The 12,484-nt window shown below is 36.6% G+C and overlaps 4 protein-coding genes across 7 annotated transcripts; 3 read left to right on the forward strand and 1 right to left on the reverse strand.

Annotated features, from left to right (window-relative positions):
- Window positions 1–537: 537 nt before the first annotated feature.
- On the forward strand, window positions 538–3,711 carry LOC116019570. Its single transcript, XM_031259843.1, has 3 exons — window positions 538–774; window positions 1,673–1,783; window positions 3,225–3,711. The coding sequence occupies exons 1-3, from the start codon at window positions 658–660 to the stop codon at window positions 3,453–3,455; spliced, it is 459 nt and encodes a 152-aa protein (XP_031115703.1). The 5' UTR covers window positions 538–657; the 3' UTR covers window positions 3,456–3,711.
- Window positions 3,712–4,643: 932 nt separating this feature from the next.
- LOC116016857 lies at window positions 4,644–7,221 on the forward strand. Of its 2 annotated transcripts, none has more exons than XM_031257302.1 (7): window positions 4,644–4,880; window positions 5,444–5,545; window positions 5,637–5,699; window positions 5,832–5,879; window positions 5,944–6,000; window positions 6,659–6,716; window positions 6,897–7,221. In XM_031257302.1, the coding sequence occupies exons 2-7, from the start codon at window positions 5,456–5,458 to the stop codon at window positions 6,923–6,925; spliced, it is 345 nt and encodes a 114-aa protein (XP_031113162.1). In that variant the 5' UTR covers window positions 4,644–4,880; window positions 5,444–5,455; the 3' UTR covers window positions 6,926–7,221. The 2 variants fall into 2 exon arrangements, with proteins under 2 accessions (XP_031113162.1, XP_031113154.1); XM_031257294.1 differs by having other exon boundaries at window positions 4,646–4,880; window positions 5,440–5,545.
- An 85-nt stretch (window positions 7,222–7,306) lies between these two features.
- On the reverse strand, window positions 7,307–9,464 carry LOC116016821 (lanC-like protein GCL2). Its single transcript, XM_031257248.1, is given in 7 exon segments — window positions 7,307–7,813; window positions 7,954–8,222; window positions 8,225–8,267; window positions 8,386–8,502; window positions 8,612–8,723; window positions 8,893–9,071; window positions 9,153–9,464. Coding segments are annotated over 7 exon segments (1,245 nt in total). The 5' UTR covers window positions 9,339–9,464; the 3' UTR covers window positions 7,307–7,474.
- Window positions 9,316–12,296, forward strand: LOC116016829 (putative membrane peptidase YdiL). Of its 3 annotated transcripts, XM_031257275.1 has the most exons (5): window positions 9,316–9,454; window positions 9,553–9,773; window positions 10,518–10,676; window positions 10,784–11,029; window positions 11,144–12,296. In XM_031257275.1, the coding sequence occupies exons 2-5, from the start codon at window positions 9,615–9,617 to the stop codon at window positions 11,483–11,485; spliced, it is 906 nt and encodes a 301-aa protein (XP_031113135.1). In that variant the 5' UTR covers window positions 9,316–9,454; window positions 9,553–9,614; the 3' UTR covers window positions 11,486–12,296. The 3 variants fall into 3 exon arrangements, with proteins under 3 accessions (XP_031113135.1, XP_031113120.1, XP_031113130.1); XM_031257260.1 differs by lacking the exon at window positions 9,316–9,454 and having other exon boundaries at window positions 9,488–9,773; XM_031257270.1 differs by lacking the exon at window positions 9,316–9,454 and having other exon boundaries at window positions 9,488–9,773; window positions 10,811–11,029.
- Window positions 12,297–12,484: the final 188 nt, after the last annotated feature.

The following is a 12,484-nucleotide window of genomic DNA, read 5'->3' on the forward strand; positions in this document are numbered from 1 at the left end:
TGTGAGATTTGCACATATAAGTATGACATTTGCATGGTGTTTTGACCCGACCCGACCCGTCTCACGAATAAGGATCCGTGAGACGGTATCACACAAGTGTGACCCTATATATTAAGGAATTATTTATATTTATCATAAATCATGAGTCATGACAACATATACATACTATCTCTAAACAAACTCATATGAATCTAAGAAGAAAATAATTTTTTTAATACTATAGACTCTATTACATTGTAGTATCTGTTCATCTATACTTTTTCGACTTATTGAAGCACAAAGAGAAATTATAGTTGTTTTTTGCAAAATAATTAATAATTACATTATTACATCTATAAATAAACAATTATAATTTGTAAAAAGATTTAAAATCAAATAATCCTGTAGACAATCTCATTGTAAAATATCTATAACAAAATATACATATATAACATAATTAATTTAATAAATTGTTTCACCTTTGCACACATTCGATAAAAAGTAAATAATTAATTAATTTTTTTATTTCAACATTTTGTATTTCCAACCCTGGGTCTCCGTCCTTCTTCATATTCAACTTTCTGCCAGGCTGCCTTATTCAAATAATCCGTTTTCAGCAATCATCCCATCGTCTTCGCTTATGTGATTGATCGAGTTTGGAGCTTTTCATTTTCTACAATGAAGAGGTTAATTGATTTTGGGAGAAAAGCTTTGTTCTACGTTAGGGTTCTGTCGGGCTATGAAGAGCGAAGAATCCGGTCTTATCGCCTACAGATTCAGCAGCGTCTTCAGCAGGTCCCATTTCATTCACTTTTGTTTTCCTTTCTTCTTCCCGCAAGCACTGTGTGAATATTCGGTGAAGCTTTGCTAACTACGATTTGCTAGGTCTTCATGAATTGCTGCTCTGAATTACTTTGAGATATAGTTTGGATTTTTGATACTGAACTGGTTTAGGTTTTCGAAACAGTTGTTGCTCAAACTTTCGTTATTATAATTGCACTATTGTTTATGTTTCTTGTTCTTTCATGTTTAAGTATAAAAGTTTGAGCTCAACTTGGCTGAAAAGAACATCTGATTGGAACAATCAAAACTAAAAAGATACTGCATTGTATGGGAATCCAGTTTGTGATGGTTAATGCACACCAGACTCCTCGGCAATCAATTATATAAAAACGTGTGTGTGTTTGAATGAGTGTGTGTGTGTGTGTGTGTGTATGTATATATATATATAGAGAGAGAGATTAATTATCAAATGAGAACCACCCCTTAAGTGAGAAAGTGAGAAACAACATGAATGCAAACAATCTATTAGAAACAACTGTGTGCATTTATGTAGTAGTTCGCACGTTCTCACCTAAGGGGTAGTTCTCACATAAATGCAAGCCTATATATGTGTGTGTGTGTGTGTGTGGGAGGGTGAATACATTTTTGGTTTAGATATCAAAAAGATGTCAAGTGTTTCAACACATTTTCTCAATGGAAAGACTTGATGGCTAATTCGATGCTGATAGAAAATACAGTTCTAGTGGATTTTATTAATTGCATGTTTTAACAGTACACATTCTGACATATTTCGTTCTTTCCTCCCCCTTTGGTGGTATTTGATAACATTGTCAATAATTTTTGCTAAATTATTGACATATTATTTAGTGTTTCTTTGCCTGTATTCTCATTATGTGTTTGTTGGTGTCAGGCAGAAGAGCGGAAGGCAGCAATAAAGAAAGTGCCAGAACAGATAATTTTAACGGAGGTTCGTAACATGGTGGAAGAGATGCAAGCTTTGAATAAGAAGCTAGAAGAAACTGTGAGTTCCGACTTTCCCTTTATTATTTGTTAGTAGTTATTCTAAAGACTTCTATTAAGATTCAAGTATTAGAAGAATACACTTTGCAGCTGTAAGGCTCCAACTTTACCTTGATGGTTAGCTAACAATGACCTTAAACAATCTGTGATGTCTGTGGGCTCTTCACTTACATTATACGGAGTATTAATTTGGATGCCTTGCGAAATGGCAATAGAACTTTTCCAGACATTTGTAACTTGTGGTCTGTTACCATTTCTTCCTCCTGAGTTGAGACTAATCATTCAGCTAGATGCTTCCTTTTTTTTTTTTTGGATGACGAGGGAAACCCCACAACCCTTTTGAGTGTGAGTAAACCCCGCCCTGTGACCCTAGCCAGGAAAGGACCACAATGAAGTAAACTAGCGTAGGTTACCCATAGCTGACCGGCTCAAACCAAGGGGGCAAGGACTCGAATTCGTGACCTTGTGGTTACAAACGTGGATCTCTTGCCAGCTTGGTTGGGGTTACCCCCGACTAGCCTCGAGCTAGATGCTTCAAAGCTTGTAGCAAACAAGGAATATATCATTCATATGAAAGATGGCCTTGACTTATTAAAGGAGACATGATTTGGATGCTAACCTGCAAGAACTCCTTTGGAAAGGAATTGGAAGCACAATGTCACCAAGAATGATCTTCTAGTAGACTGGGAACAATTCCAGTGGTCAATAGGACATTCAATATATTTATACTTACCTAACCTGAAATTTCCTTCAGTGTGAGTGTGATAAATCAATTCATGCATTTTCCCACCATTTAGAGGCAGCTAATTCATGTGCTAAAATATGTCTAGGCAATTCTAGATAAGGAAAACTGCAATATTGTCATTCTATCCATCATCACTATGGAGGAAAAGGGAATAAAAAAGAAATTGAAATGAGCATCTAGCCCAATTGGAGAGGAGCTTTGGAAGAGAGAAATGGTCCCAAAAATCAGGAATTGAGATTGTAGGCCCAAAGGGAGTTTTGTGGTTGGTTCTACGAGGGTAGATAGGTGAGTAAAGTGTAAGATCTACTAGTTCAATGTCAATCATCAATGTGTATTGTTTTCTGAGCATGCTATAAAGTTGAGCCAATTTTCTACTTGACTCAGCTTGTTTATTTGGGAATGTGATGAAAGATATCGATTTTGCACAACTGAATGTAACTTCAAGAAAGTGATCAAACTGTATTTTAAGTCAATCTCTGTGGAACCCTGAGTTCTCTCTTGTATGAGTATGACAGACCTTTATTAGGGTGTTAGGCAGAGCTAGGTGAAATAAATGGGATGGACTGTTCTATTAAGAACTTAGTTAATTAGCACATTGTATTTTTGGTTTTACTCGCTTTCACTGGTCAGCTCTTTCTTCCTGTTACTGGTCAAGTCATGAGCCTTGGTGACTGAGCAAATTGGTTATTATGTACAGGAGGGTGCAATCAATGAATATTTCAAGCCAATTGAAAAGGAAGCAGAAGTTGTAATGCAGATGCAGCTTGAAAGAGAGGCAACAACAATGACAGAGATGATGAAAGAAATGCACAGGCAGGCTTTGCTCGAAGAAGTTGAGGCAGAGAAAAAAATTGCCATGCAAAATCTGGAGAAGAACAAGCAGTTGCAAGAGAGTGCACCCGGGACCACTTCTCAACCAGAAAGATGACTTTGTCGATAATATTATGAAGTCATTCTGAAGCAGACAGTAAAAGTGAGCATTCAAGCAGCTCTTCTATAAACCGTTATGTAGTTACATTTGGTATGATTTTTGTAAGAAAAATAGAAAACTTCCTGTCCCTTCAATAAGCATTTTTGGTTGTTCTAAACCTTTCATCTTCTATGAAATACTGTTAAACATTCCCTTCCATTCCAGTATAGTAGCCAAGGATTTGTTTAGTCATCAAACTTAAGTAATTCGCGAATATCTTGATTTGTTTACACACCGTTACCCACTATTCTTTTTTTTTTTTTTAATTGAAAATTTACCCACTGTTCTTTAAATAGTGTGTCGATGTAAATGTTGAGTGGATTTAGTAACCTTATTTGAAAATCCTATTTAGTAATGATAATAATAATGTTCTTTAAATAGTGTGTTGATGTAAATGTTGAGTGAATTTAGTAACTCTATTTGAAAATCCTAATTAGTAATGATAATAATAAGGTAAATGTAAACTTCATATTTAATGCATGGACAATAATTAAGAAAAAATTCTCCTTGTTGGTCCCGAGTGGATCAGTGTACAAGTCTATAGAAGTACTTAATATGCACACTAATTTATTTTGTATTGCACGTATCAAATACTGGCACGTTGTCCCTTGTCACCCACATCGAACCAACGCAATACGTTAAAATGCATACAACACCCAATGACACCCACACGGATCACCAACCAATTATTTGCACATTACTTACCACCAACATGCACATGGAAACACACTTGGTCGCACACTACCAACATGATCAATTCTAAAACAACTTATATGTGACCGCGATTCAATTTAACTTAAGCTTCAAAATCGAACCATATATGTGTAATATGTGTGGATCTGTCAAAAACTATAACAATAAAAATGTTAAGGTTAAGGTTTACATCGGATGGACAATGATTAATAGATCGAATCATTGATTGGCGAATCATGAACCATTGATTATAAATTGAACCATAATAGATAATACTTTTAAAATTAACGCTTACATACAAATTTTATTTAAAAATATAAAATTGAACATGCTCATTCAATTTATTTTCAATCTTTTATTTTAAATTCAAATTCAAATAAATAAATTTTTTTTTTTTTAATTTCAGCCTTTTGTATTTCCAACCCCGGGTCTCCGTCCTTCTTCATATTCAACTTTCTGCCTTTAATTCGTTATTCAAATAATCCGTTTTCAGCAATCATCCCATCGTCTTCGCTTAACTGTTGCACCTCGCCTCCGCGCATTGCGGCACCTCGCAAGATCGTTGAGCCAGCAACCAGCAACCAGTAGCCATCTTCCGTCTTCGTCTCGGTCAGCAGCTACACCGGCGACGATTGTCGATTTCTTCTCCGTTCTTTCACCGTCGTTCGCCAACAACTTGCAGCTGCTCAGGTTCCTCTTCAACCTAGTTATCCCTAATTTCATACATCATAAATCCTAAATATTTTATGTTCTTATTATATTTATCAAAACTATATTTGTGACATTTATTTAGAATTAGAATACATTTTCTGTAATTGTAATTATAAATTGTGAATGTAATGTGAGATCGCACGATAGCTATCCTATGTTGAAAAGCTCTTGATCCACTATTGTGATTGAGCGGGAATTGTTTTTGCAAAGTGAATTTGTTTTTCTCTGATTGGATGCATTGCATGTTTAATCTTTTAACATTGTATCTTTTTGTTTAAATTCTGTAAAATGCATCTTACCTGTCTGATTTCCTGTGATAGCATCTTGAAAAACTTCTGTCAAATTATAATTGTCATCTACATTTCATCTTAACCTCTATCTCTAATTAGTGTGTATCAACCAATGACTTTATCATATACCTTTCCAGTTATTTTTTGCATTAGATAGACAAATGATAGCCTAATGATGGAGATATGCCTTTCTTGTAATTCTGTATTAATTGAAGCAGCCATATAAGTAAAATTGTATGTTGCCGCAGCTAGTTTGGTGTAAGTATGTCAGGCACAGAGGAGGAGGTCAAAGAGCAATCAGATGAAGCTGCTTTGGAAAACACTGAAAAACCCATGCCATCATCCCAAGGGGAGGTTGTGTTCACATCAAACTTTTGAAACCTATGCTGTACTATTTATGCTTCACCAAATTTTTATTGGCATTTTTCTTCTTTTGTTTCCTTAGGAGGAAACTATTAAGAAAAGATATGGAGGAATCATGCCCAAGAAGCCACCATTGATTTCAAAGGTAATTTTTATTTAATTCTGTTGCACTCCACAGATAGTGTTGATTTTATGCTCATGATGTGAGAAGCATGAGAGCATCAGTTTACTATTCTTTTAAATTTATTTTTTATGAAGAGCTTTGTTTTATTGTCAGGACCATGAACGGGCTTATTTTGATTCTGCTGATTGGGCTCTTGGAAAGGTAGTATTCTTGCATTTATTGTTCTTATCTTAAAATTAGCTAACTTGTAGCATTATGATCATAGCAAGGAGGTGTAGAGAAGCCCAAAGGTCCACTGGAGGCACTTCGGCCGAAGTTACAGGTAGTGTATTATGCAGCTGATTATTATTTTCTAGCACTTGCTGTACCTGTCTACCTGGTTTGTTGTTTTTATGGTTTTCTCACTCTCTCTTAAATAATTTTCACAAAATTGTTGTCCTGCAAATATGTGCCTTAGTCTGCCTATGACTTCCCTACTATTATCTGGGGGAAGAGAACTAGTTATATTGGTGGTTGACTGGTTGTGTTAATGAACTTTAAGTGGAGATGGTGGGTGAGCAGACATCTAGCTAAAAATAGGTAGAATCCTTTCTGTGTTTACAATGCACCAAAGAAGGGGAAAGTGCTGAAGATGATTCTCAGGCTGCAGCCAATCCAAATCTAGAAAGGAAGACAATTGTAGGACATGCATGGCTGAGAATGTATATAAGATGAATGTTTCAGAACTAGAGGAACAGGGAGGGGCTTAGCTTGAACTCTTTCCTTATATTTTTGAGGGGTGATTGGGTTTGTGTTTTCCTTTCTTTAATTGAATGGGTAGAACATAGAACTAGTAAATTATTAATTATGCAACATTTTTGCATCTGGACTCAAGTTTTATTTTGGTATTTCCTCATTCATCCCTTGCATCTCCCCCTCTCTCTTGAACATTGTTTTTAAGACACCTGATTCCCTTTCTTCTTTGAACTTTTCTGTTCTAGCCGACACAACAGCAAACTCGATACCGCAAATCTCCTTATGCCCCAGCAGAAGGTGAAGGTATGCAGGATGATTGATTGATTTCATCATGCAATCACTTACATTATTTCCAATTATTATAATCTGCCATTGGCATGGACCATGCTGTCAAGACACGACTTTCACCCTTTCTATTCTTACTGTCGAGGGATTTTTTTTGAAGATCTACTCCCTCACCTTTCATTATTATTTATTGCATAGATGGAAGCAATGCCCCGCCAGAGGATTAACTCCAAATGAATGAGAAAGAAATGCTATCTTTTGATCCCTGGATGGTGCTGATTTAGTTAGTTACCAGTACTTGTGTAATTTTCTTGCTTATGATATATATATATATTTTTTTAAGAATAAGACAAAAAGTTATTGTCCTTGTTGAGGGGAAAGTAAAATCATTTAATGCAGGCTCTGATTGTGAGATTTTCCCGTCTTCCATCGATGTAACAATTCTGCTGAGTTATATGTAATGCAAAACAAAGACTTCTTATATATTTTGAGATATATATATGGTTGGGGGGCAATTTTCTCATGTTTTCAAGTTGTATGTTCATGGTTCATGGTTTGTTAAATGCTGTTGGGTTGCAACAATATGATCTCTCTTGGATTCAAAGTTTTATGTTTGAATTATGGAAAACAAGTTCAAAAGTTGTGTTTGATCAATGATAAAAACAGGTAGGTATATAATCAAGGATACAAAAGAACTGATATATGTTAATTTACACCCTAACATAGATGAGAAAATAGCAGCACTACACTAGTACATTCTTATGATGGGAAAATTTTCAGAGTTCATAAGCTGGAAATCTAGCATTGTTGGGATGTACCAAGTCCAGAAAAAGATATGACATACCCCCAACACCTTCAAACAGTGAATACGGCCTATCACCTCTGTGCATCTCTCCTGTTGATATGAGTTTGTGAGCTCTATCAAGTAGAAAGCTCGCGAAGGCTTTGGCTCTATATAAATACTCTGCATTTCCTGTCAGCCGATAGAGAGAAAGGAAAGTGTAGGCATTTCCACTGATGCCATGGCAAATCCCAACGCGTTTCAGAAGGCCACGGTTCCATACTACCTCTGCAGCATCTACTGCAGCTTTAAGAAACTCATTTTCTCCAAAAACCTGCACTTTTTACAAATGGATCAACATGTGGCAAAAATATAGAACCACATCTCACGCTCATTTCATATATAAAAGCTCACAGTATGCTAGTACACAATACAGTCATTAAATGGCAATGCTTACTGATTACAGCCATTTACCTCTGCTGCCTTGACTAGTGTAAGGGAAATTCCTGGAGCTCCGTGACACCAGTGCACAAGAACATCTCTCTTATCTTCTTCGCTTGCAGGGTAATTACCACTCGGGAACTTGTTCTCTATCATGTACTTTAAAGTTCCCTTTACGAGTTCCGCCTCATCCTGCTTAAGTTCGAAATGCATCAACACGTGCATGATCCCAGCTATTCCATGGGCTGAACCCCAGTACATCTCTCCATACCATTCATACATTAGAGGACTTTTCCTCTTCCACCCAATCTCTTCCCATTCTCAATAACCTTGGCAACAACAGCACCCTACAGTGAATTAAAAGACTCCTCTTATCTTTAGTCACAACCTCACCTCTTCTAATTGACTAATTCAGCAAATATGTTAATCAATCAGTGTGATATGAACATATGAATATGCAAATACCGTTAAGGTGTAAGGGATTGTTCCTTTGCCGAGGTGCTTGTTTATGAATAAGCAAGCCCATAAGAAGCCAACTCTACCATACAGTAACTCATCCGGGACTTCTTTAGTAATCTTAATCTGTTGTCAAACAGTAACCTTAATCTGTTCTCAAAATCTTAGGAATACACACACACACACACACACACACACACACCACATGAACATCAAGCAAAACTCAACAACTAACCTCTTGAAACTGGCTTAAATAGTAATTAACCAACAGATCATTGCCCATGTACTTTGCAACCACAGCACCAAGTGCACATACACCTCCTCTCCCACATATAAAGGTAACATCCCTAAAAAAAAACCCAATGATTATCAAATGCTGATTAAAAAAGTTTTATCTTTCAATAATTTCAATCTAATTAGAAAGTCCATCAAAATTATAACCATACACATGCCAAAAATTCAATCTTTTGTTTTCTGTCTCCCATTAGTTCTTAGTAAAGCATAGAGAGTGAATACCTGGAGCTTAGAGTAACAGAGTCACAAGCTTTTACTATCTGGGAGCAGAGATTTAGGTCATTTGTATTGTTGGTGACTTGGTAGGACTTAAAGAGCAAAAGGGCAGTCCCAAGTGGCCCAGTGTAGAGTGTAAAATCTGATACTTGTTGCCTTGTGGCACCCCATGTCTCCAGCACTATCTGCAAATTCATTCAACAACTTCAATTACATTTTCAAGAGAGAAAAGAGATTGAATTCATTCAAAAGAATGCGTGCGTTACAGTTTCTTTCAGGTCAAGAGCGGCCCGTTTAAGCTTCTCGGCAAGAGAGTGGAACGGTGTAGCCAGAAGCTTCAATAGAGACTCATTGGTGCCTTGCGAAATCGGGCGTTGAACTTCTCCCCCCTCAATCTTTGGATTTTCTGCTACAAAATCAGGCATCAAATTCGGATAAAACCGATCCGCCATGCCTGCAATCTCCAAATTTCAGCCCAGAAAGAGAGGCTTAAGCCTCTATCTACTCTTTGGGATCGCTGGTATAGTGACATGTTACAGTACTCTCTCCACGTGGCCCAAAAAATGAGGTAAGCACAGTAATAATAATATATTTAGAAAAATTAATGAAACACTAATACTGTAATTTTTTTTTTAATGTTATCCCAATCGACTCCTATCTCCATAGCTTCATCTCCCATCGTTTCAATTCTTCAAATTGATGTTGAAAAAGTAGCAGAAGTTCGAAAGATGAATGCAATTGTGGTGCGTGGACTTACAGTATGCATATCATCCGCAAAGCTTATACGAGAGTCTCGCAACCATGCTTTCAATTCTAAGTTTTTGAGCTCCAGAACAGCTCTCAAGTGTAATTGCGTGAAGAAGGAGAAAACCCAGAATTCCTTTGAGGTTCTTTCATTTTTTTATTTTTTATTTTTAAAATTTTTGGATTTATTTACTTATTAGTTTACTTCTTTATTACCTCTCATCTGTATAAGCTCGATTGTTAGCAATCTTTGAAGCAAAGATTTCAACTTTCTGCAATTATATGATGTCTCTCTACTAGAAAATGGCTTAGCTGGGAATAGGTTCTTTGGGGCGATTGATAGGATGCTTAGTAGCATATCTTTTCCCTTCTATGAAGAATTGACAAACAAATGCTTTAATTTGGTCAGCTAATATGCAAAGCTAGATATATTAAGAGTTCTATAACAGCCAATAATGGCTGTTCACCAAGGAGGAAAGGGTATACCTTTTATATATCTCATAATGTCATTTTGAAGAAGTTAACAAGCTCCATTGGGGGGACACTCTGAAATTTGTAGGATAAGGTAAGGAAACATGAAGAGAAGAGAATGAATGTTTTGACTGCCAGTTTGACATTAAATCTAATGAGTGAACATCATTTCTTAGTTTAGACCAGCTTTTATAATGCTTCTCAAACATAAACAAAACCATAGATACAAACTCATCCTTCCACATCCTGGCATGCATAAATGTGCATTTGGAAAGAGAATGGGACATATGAATGTATACACACACACTCTGAAAGCTTATAGCTTCTTCTTCTTCTTCTTTTTTTTTTTTTTTTTTTTTTTGTGGTGTTATCATCAAGAGACATTTGAATATGGAGTAATGTTTTCCCAATCATAGGAATTCTCAGTCCTTAAATCCGATATTCCATGTGATAGTGGGAGTTTGTGGAGTGGTATGGCTTTGTATGTGTTCAGCTTTCATGTTCCTTTGAGTTTTGGAGGGCTGTCTGCTATCAGCAACATATTGCATCGTCCTGTCCTTGATCCCGAGACTGAGGTGAGTAGACACTTTTAATTTGCACTTGTTCATGGCCGGAACTGTGATGGTTAAAGAAAACATTGGCGGTAAGAGTTCAAATTATCTTGAGTTGCAGCTTGATATAGGGCGATCTTTTCTCTTTTCCAGAACAGGCAATATCCTTGTTAGTTATTCAAACTTTGGAGCTCATCGGAGTTCTGCTGCTCTTAAGATTTCCCATGAAACCTCAGAGTAGCATTCTTGAATTCTTTCAAGCAAAGCAGGTATCAAAAGAAAGGAACTGGTTGCTTGCATCAGCTATTGGCTTTGGCCTTCTTGTTTTCTTGGTTTTTCTCACATCCTTCATCTCCTACAGATTGGTAGGGCCAAAAGTAAGTTTAATACTTTTTTCCCTCTTTCCTAAATTTATCCAAAGCATTATCAGTCTCTGATCAAATTTGCCTCACGATAACTAATGGCAATTAATTTACCATCTCGATCTGCAGGATGTTAACAATCCAATCGTGAAGGAAATCCTCTCAAGCAGCTCCATCTCTTTAACTGCATGCATTCTTGTCTATTGCGTCGTCACCCCCTTCCTAGAAGAAATCGTTTACAGGCGGTTTTTCTTGACAGCTCTTTCCTCTACAATGAAATGGCAGCAAGCAGTGATCATAAGCTCGATGGTTTTCAGCGCAGTTCATTTCTCGGCTGAGAATTTCATACCATTGTTCATCATTGGCTCCATCCTCGGAGGGTCTTACTGCTGGTCTGGTAACCTGTGTTCTTCTGTTGTGATACATTCATTGTACAATGCACTCACATTACTTATAACCTACATGTCATAACTTAATATTTCCACAATATACTTTTAAGAAATATAGGTGGTAACTTCTATTCTATTGTGCCCACGCTCATACATCATGAACTGTAAGAAAATATTCACATTAGATGGGTGAAAAATGCTATGGGTGAGTGGAAGACAGGAATGGTTGGATGTGATCAATTGTGTGGACTTTGTGTTGTTTGGGGGTATCAGTGATAGACTGATTAGCCAATGAATTTGTAGATGAGTGGAAGACATTAAAGATATATTTCATGTGATTTATATGGAATTGGTGTCATAGAAAGTATATATGACTTTTGGACTTCATTTGCCTAATCTTTTTGGCAACGAGAAAAATCGCAGTGATTAAGATAATAACAGAAGTAAATCACTTAAGGGTGTTGACAACCTGAAGATAATAATAACAGAAGTAAATAAATCACTGGATGAATTGAACAAGTAATTTAGGAGAAGAAAAATTAAAGTGACTTAACTGCTCTTTTAATTTTAAGGTAATTTTCATCCACTTTCATGTTGATTTTGGACCACATCAAACACTAACTTTAAGTGTATCATGTTTTTAGCAATCAAAATATTATAACTTCTACTTAATCTACGTCGTCATTGCATACGCATATATACACACAATATTGATTAAAGAATTAAGCAGCAACCAAGTTTGACTAGTTACAGCATCACTAAGTGGTTATCAATGGCGGAACATGCATCTCCTGTCGATTATCACTACGAAGAAAAAGAAAAAGGGAAATGACGAGGAGAGACTGTAGGAGTCGTCATCAGATGACGTCGACGGAGACGAGTAAATGCCAAAAGAATATATTATGATAATATATATGTCCTATGTGGAAGCTTCTCCTCCTCTGATAAGATCCGCCGCCTCGGTGTCTGCTACCTCGGCCGCCATGCACCATGCAAACGTGTCATCCGCAGATGAAGTGAATGCCCCCTTGTTCAACGCTCGTGCTCTCTTGACTTTGAAAAATCATTGTTGCCTTTCTGA

Source organism: Ipomoea triloba, chromosome 1 (assembly GCF_003576645.1).
Source record: "Ipomoea triloba cultivar NCNSP0323 chromosome 1, ASM357664v1".
In the NCBI taxonomy this organism is placed as follows: domain Eukaryota; kingdom Viridiplantae; phylum Streptophyta; class Magnoliopsida; order Solanales; family Convolvulaceae; genus Ipomoea; species Ipomoea triloba.

Bases quoted from the DNA above. Each gene is read 5' to 3' on its own strand.
- LOC116016857 (XM_031257302.1), top strand. From the start codon at position 5,456: ATGTCAGGCACAGAGGAGGAGGTCAAAGAGCAATCAGATGAAGCTGCT. The intron at 5,880-5,943 runs GTAGTATTCTTG...TTATGATCATAG, and splicing joins CTGATTGGGCTCTTGGAAAG to CAAGGAGGTGTAGAGAAGCC. The intron at 6,717-6,896 runs GTATGCAGGATG...TTTATTGCATAG, and splicing joins TGCCCCAGCAGAAGGTGAAG to ATGGAAGCAATGCCCCGCCA.
- LOC116019570 (XM_031259843.1), top strand. From the start codon at position 658: ATGAAGAGGTTAATTGATTTTGGGAGAAAAGCTTTGTTCTACGTTAGG. The intron at 775-1,672 runs GTCCCATTTCAT...TGTTGGTGTCAG, and splicing joins TTCAGCAGCGTCTTCAGCAG to GCAGAAGAGCGGAAGGCAGC. The intron at 1,784-3,224 runs GTGAGTTCCGAC...TATTATGTACAG, and splicing joins ATAAGAAGCTAGAAGAAACT to GAGGGTGCAATCAATGAATA.
- LOC116016829 (XM_031257260.1), top strand. From the start codon at position 9,522: ATGTTATCCCAATCGACTCCTATCTCCATAGCTTCATCTCCCATCGTT. The intron at 9,774-10,517 runs GTTCTTTCATTT...TCCCAATCATAG, and splicing joins AAACCCAGAATTCCTTTGAG to GAATTCTCAGTCCTTAAATC. The intron at 11,030-11,143 runs GTAAGTTTAATA...CTCGATCTGCAG, and splicing joins ACAGATTGGTAGGGCCAAAA to GATGTTAACAATCCAATCGT.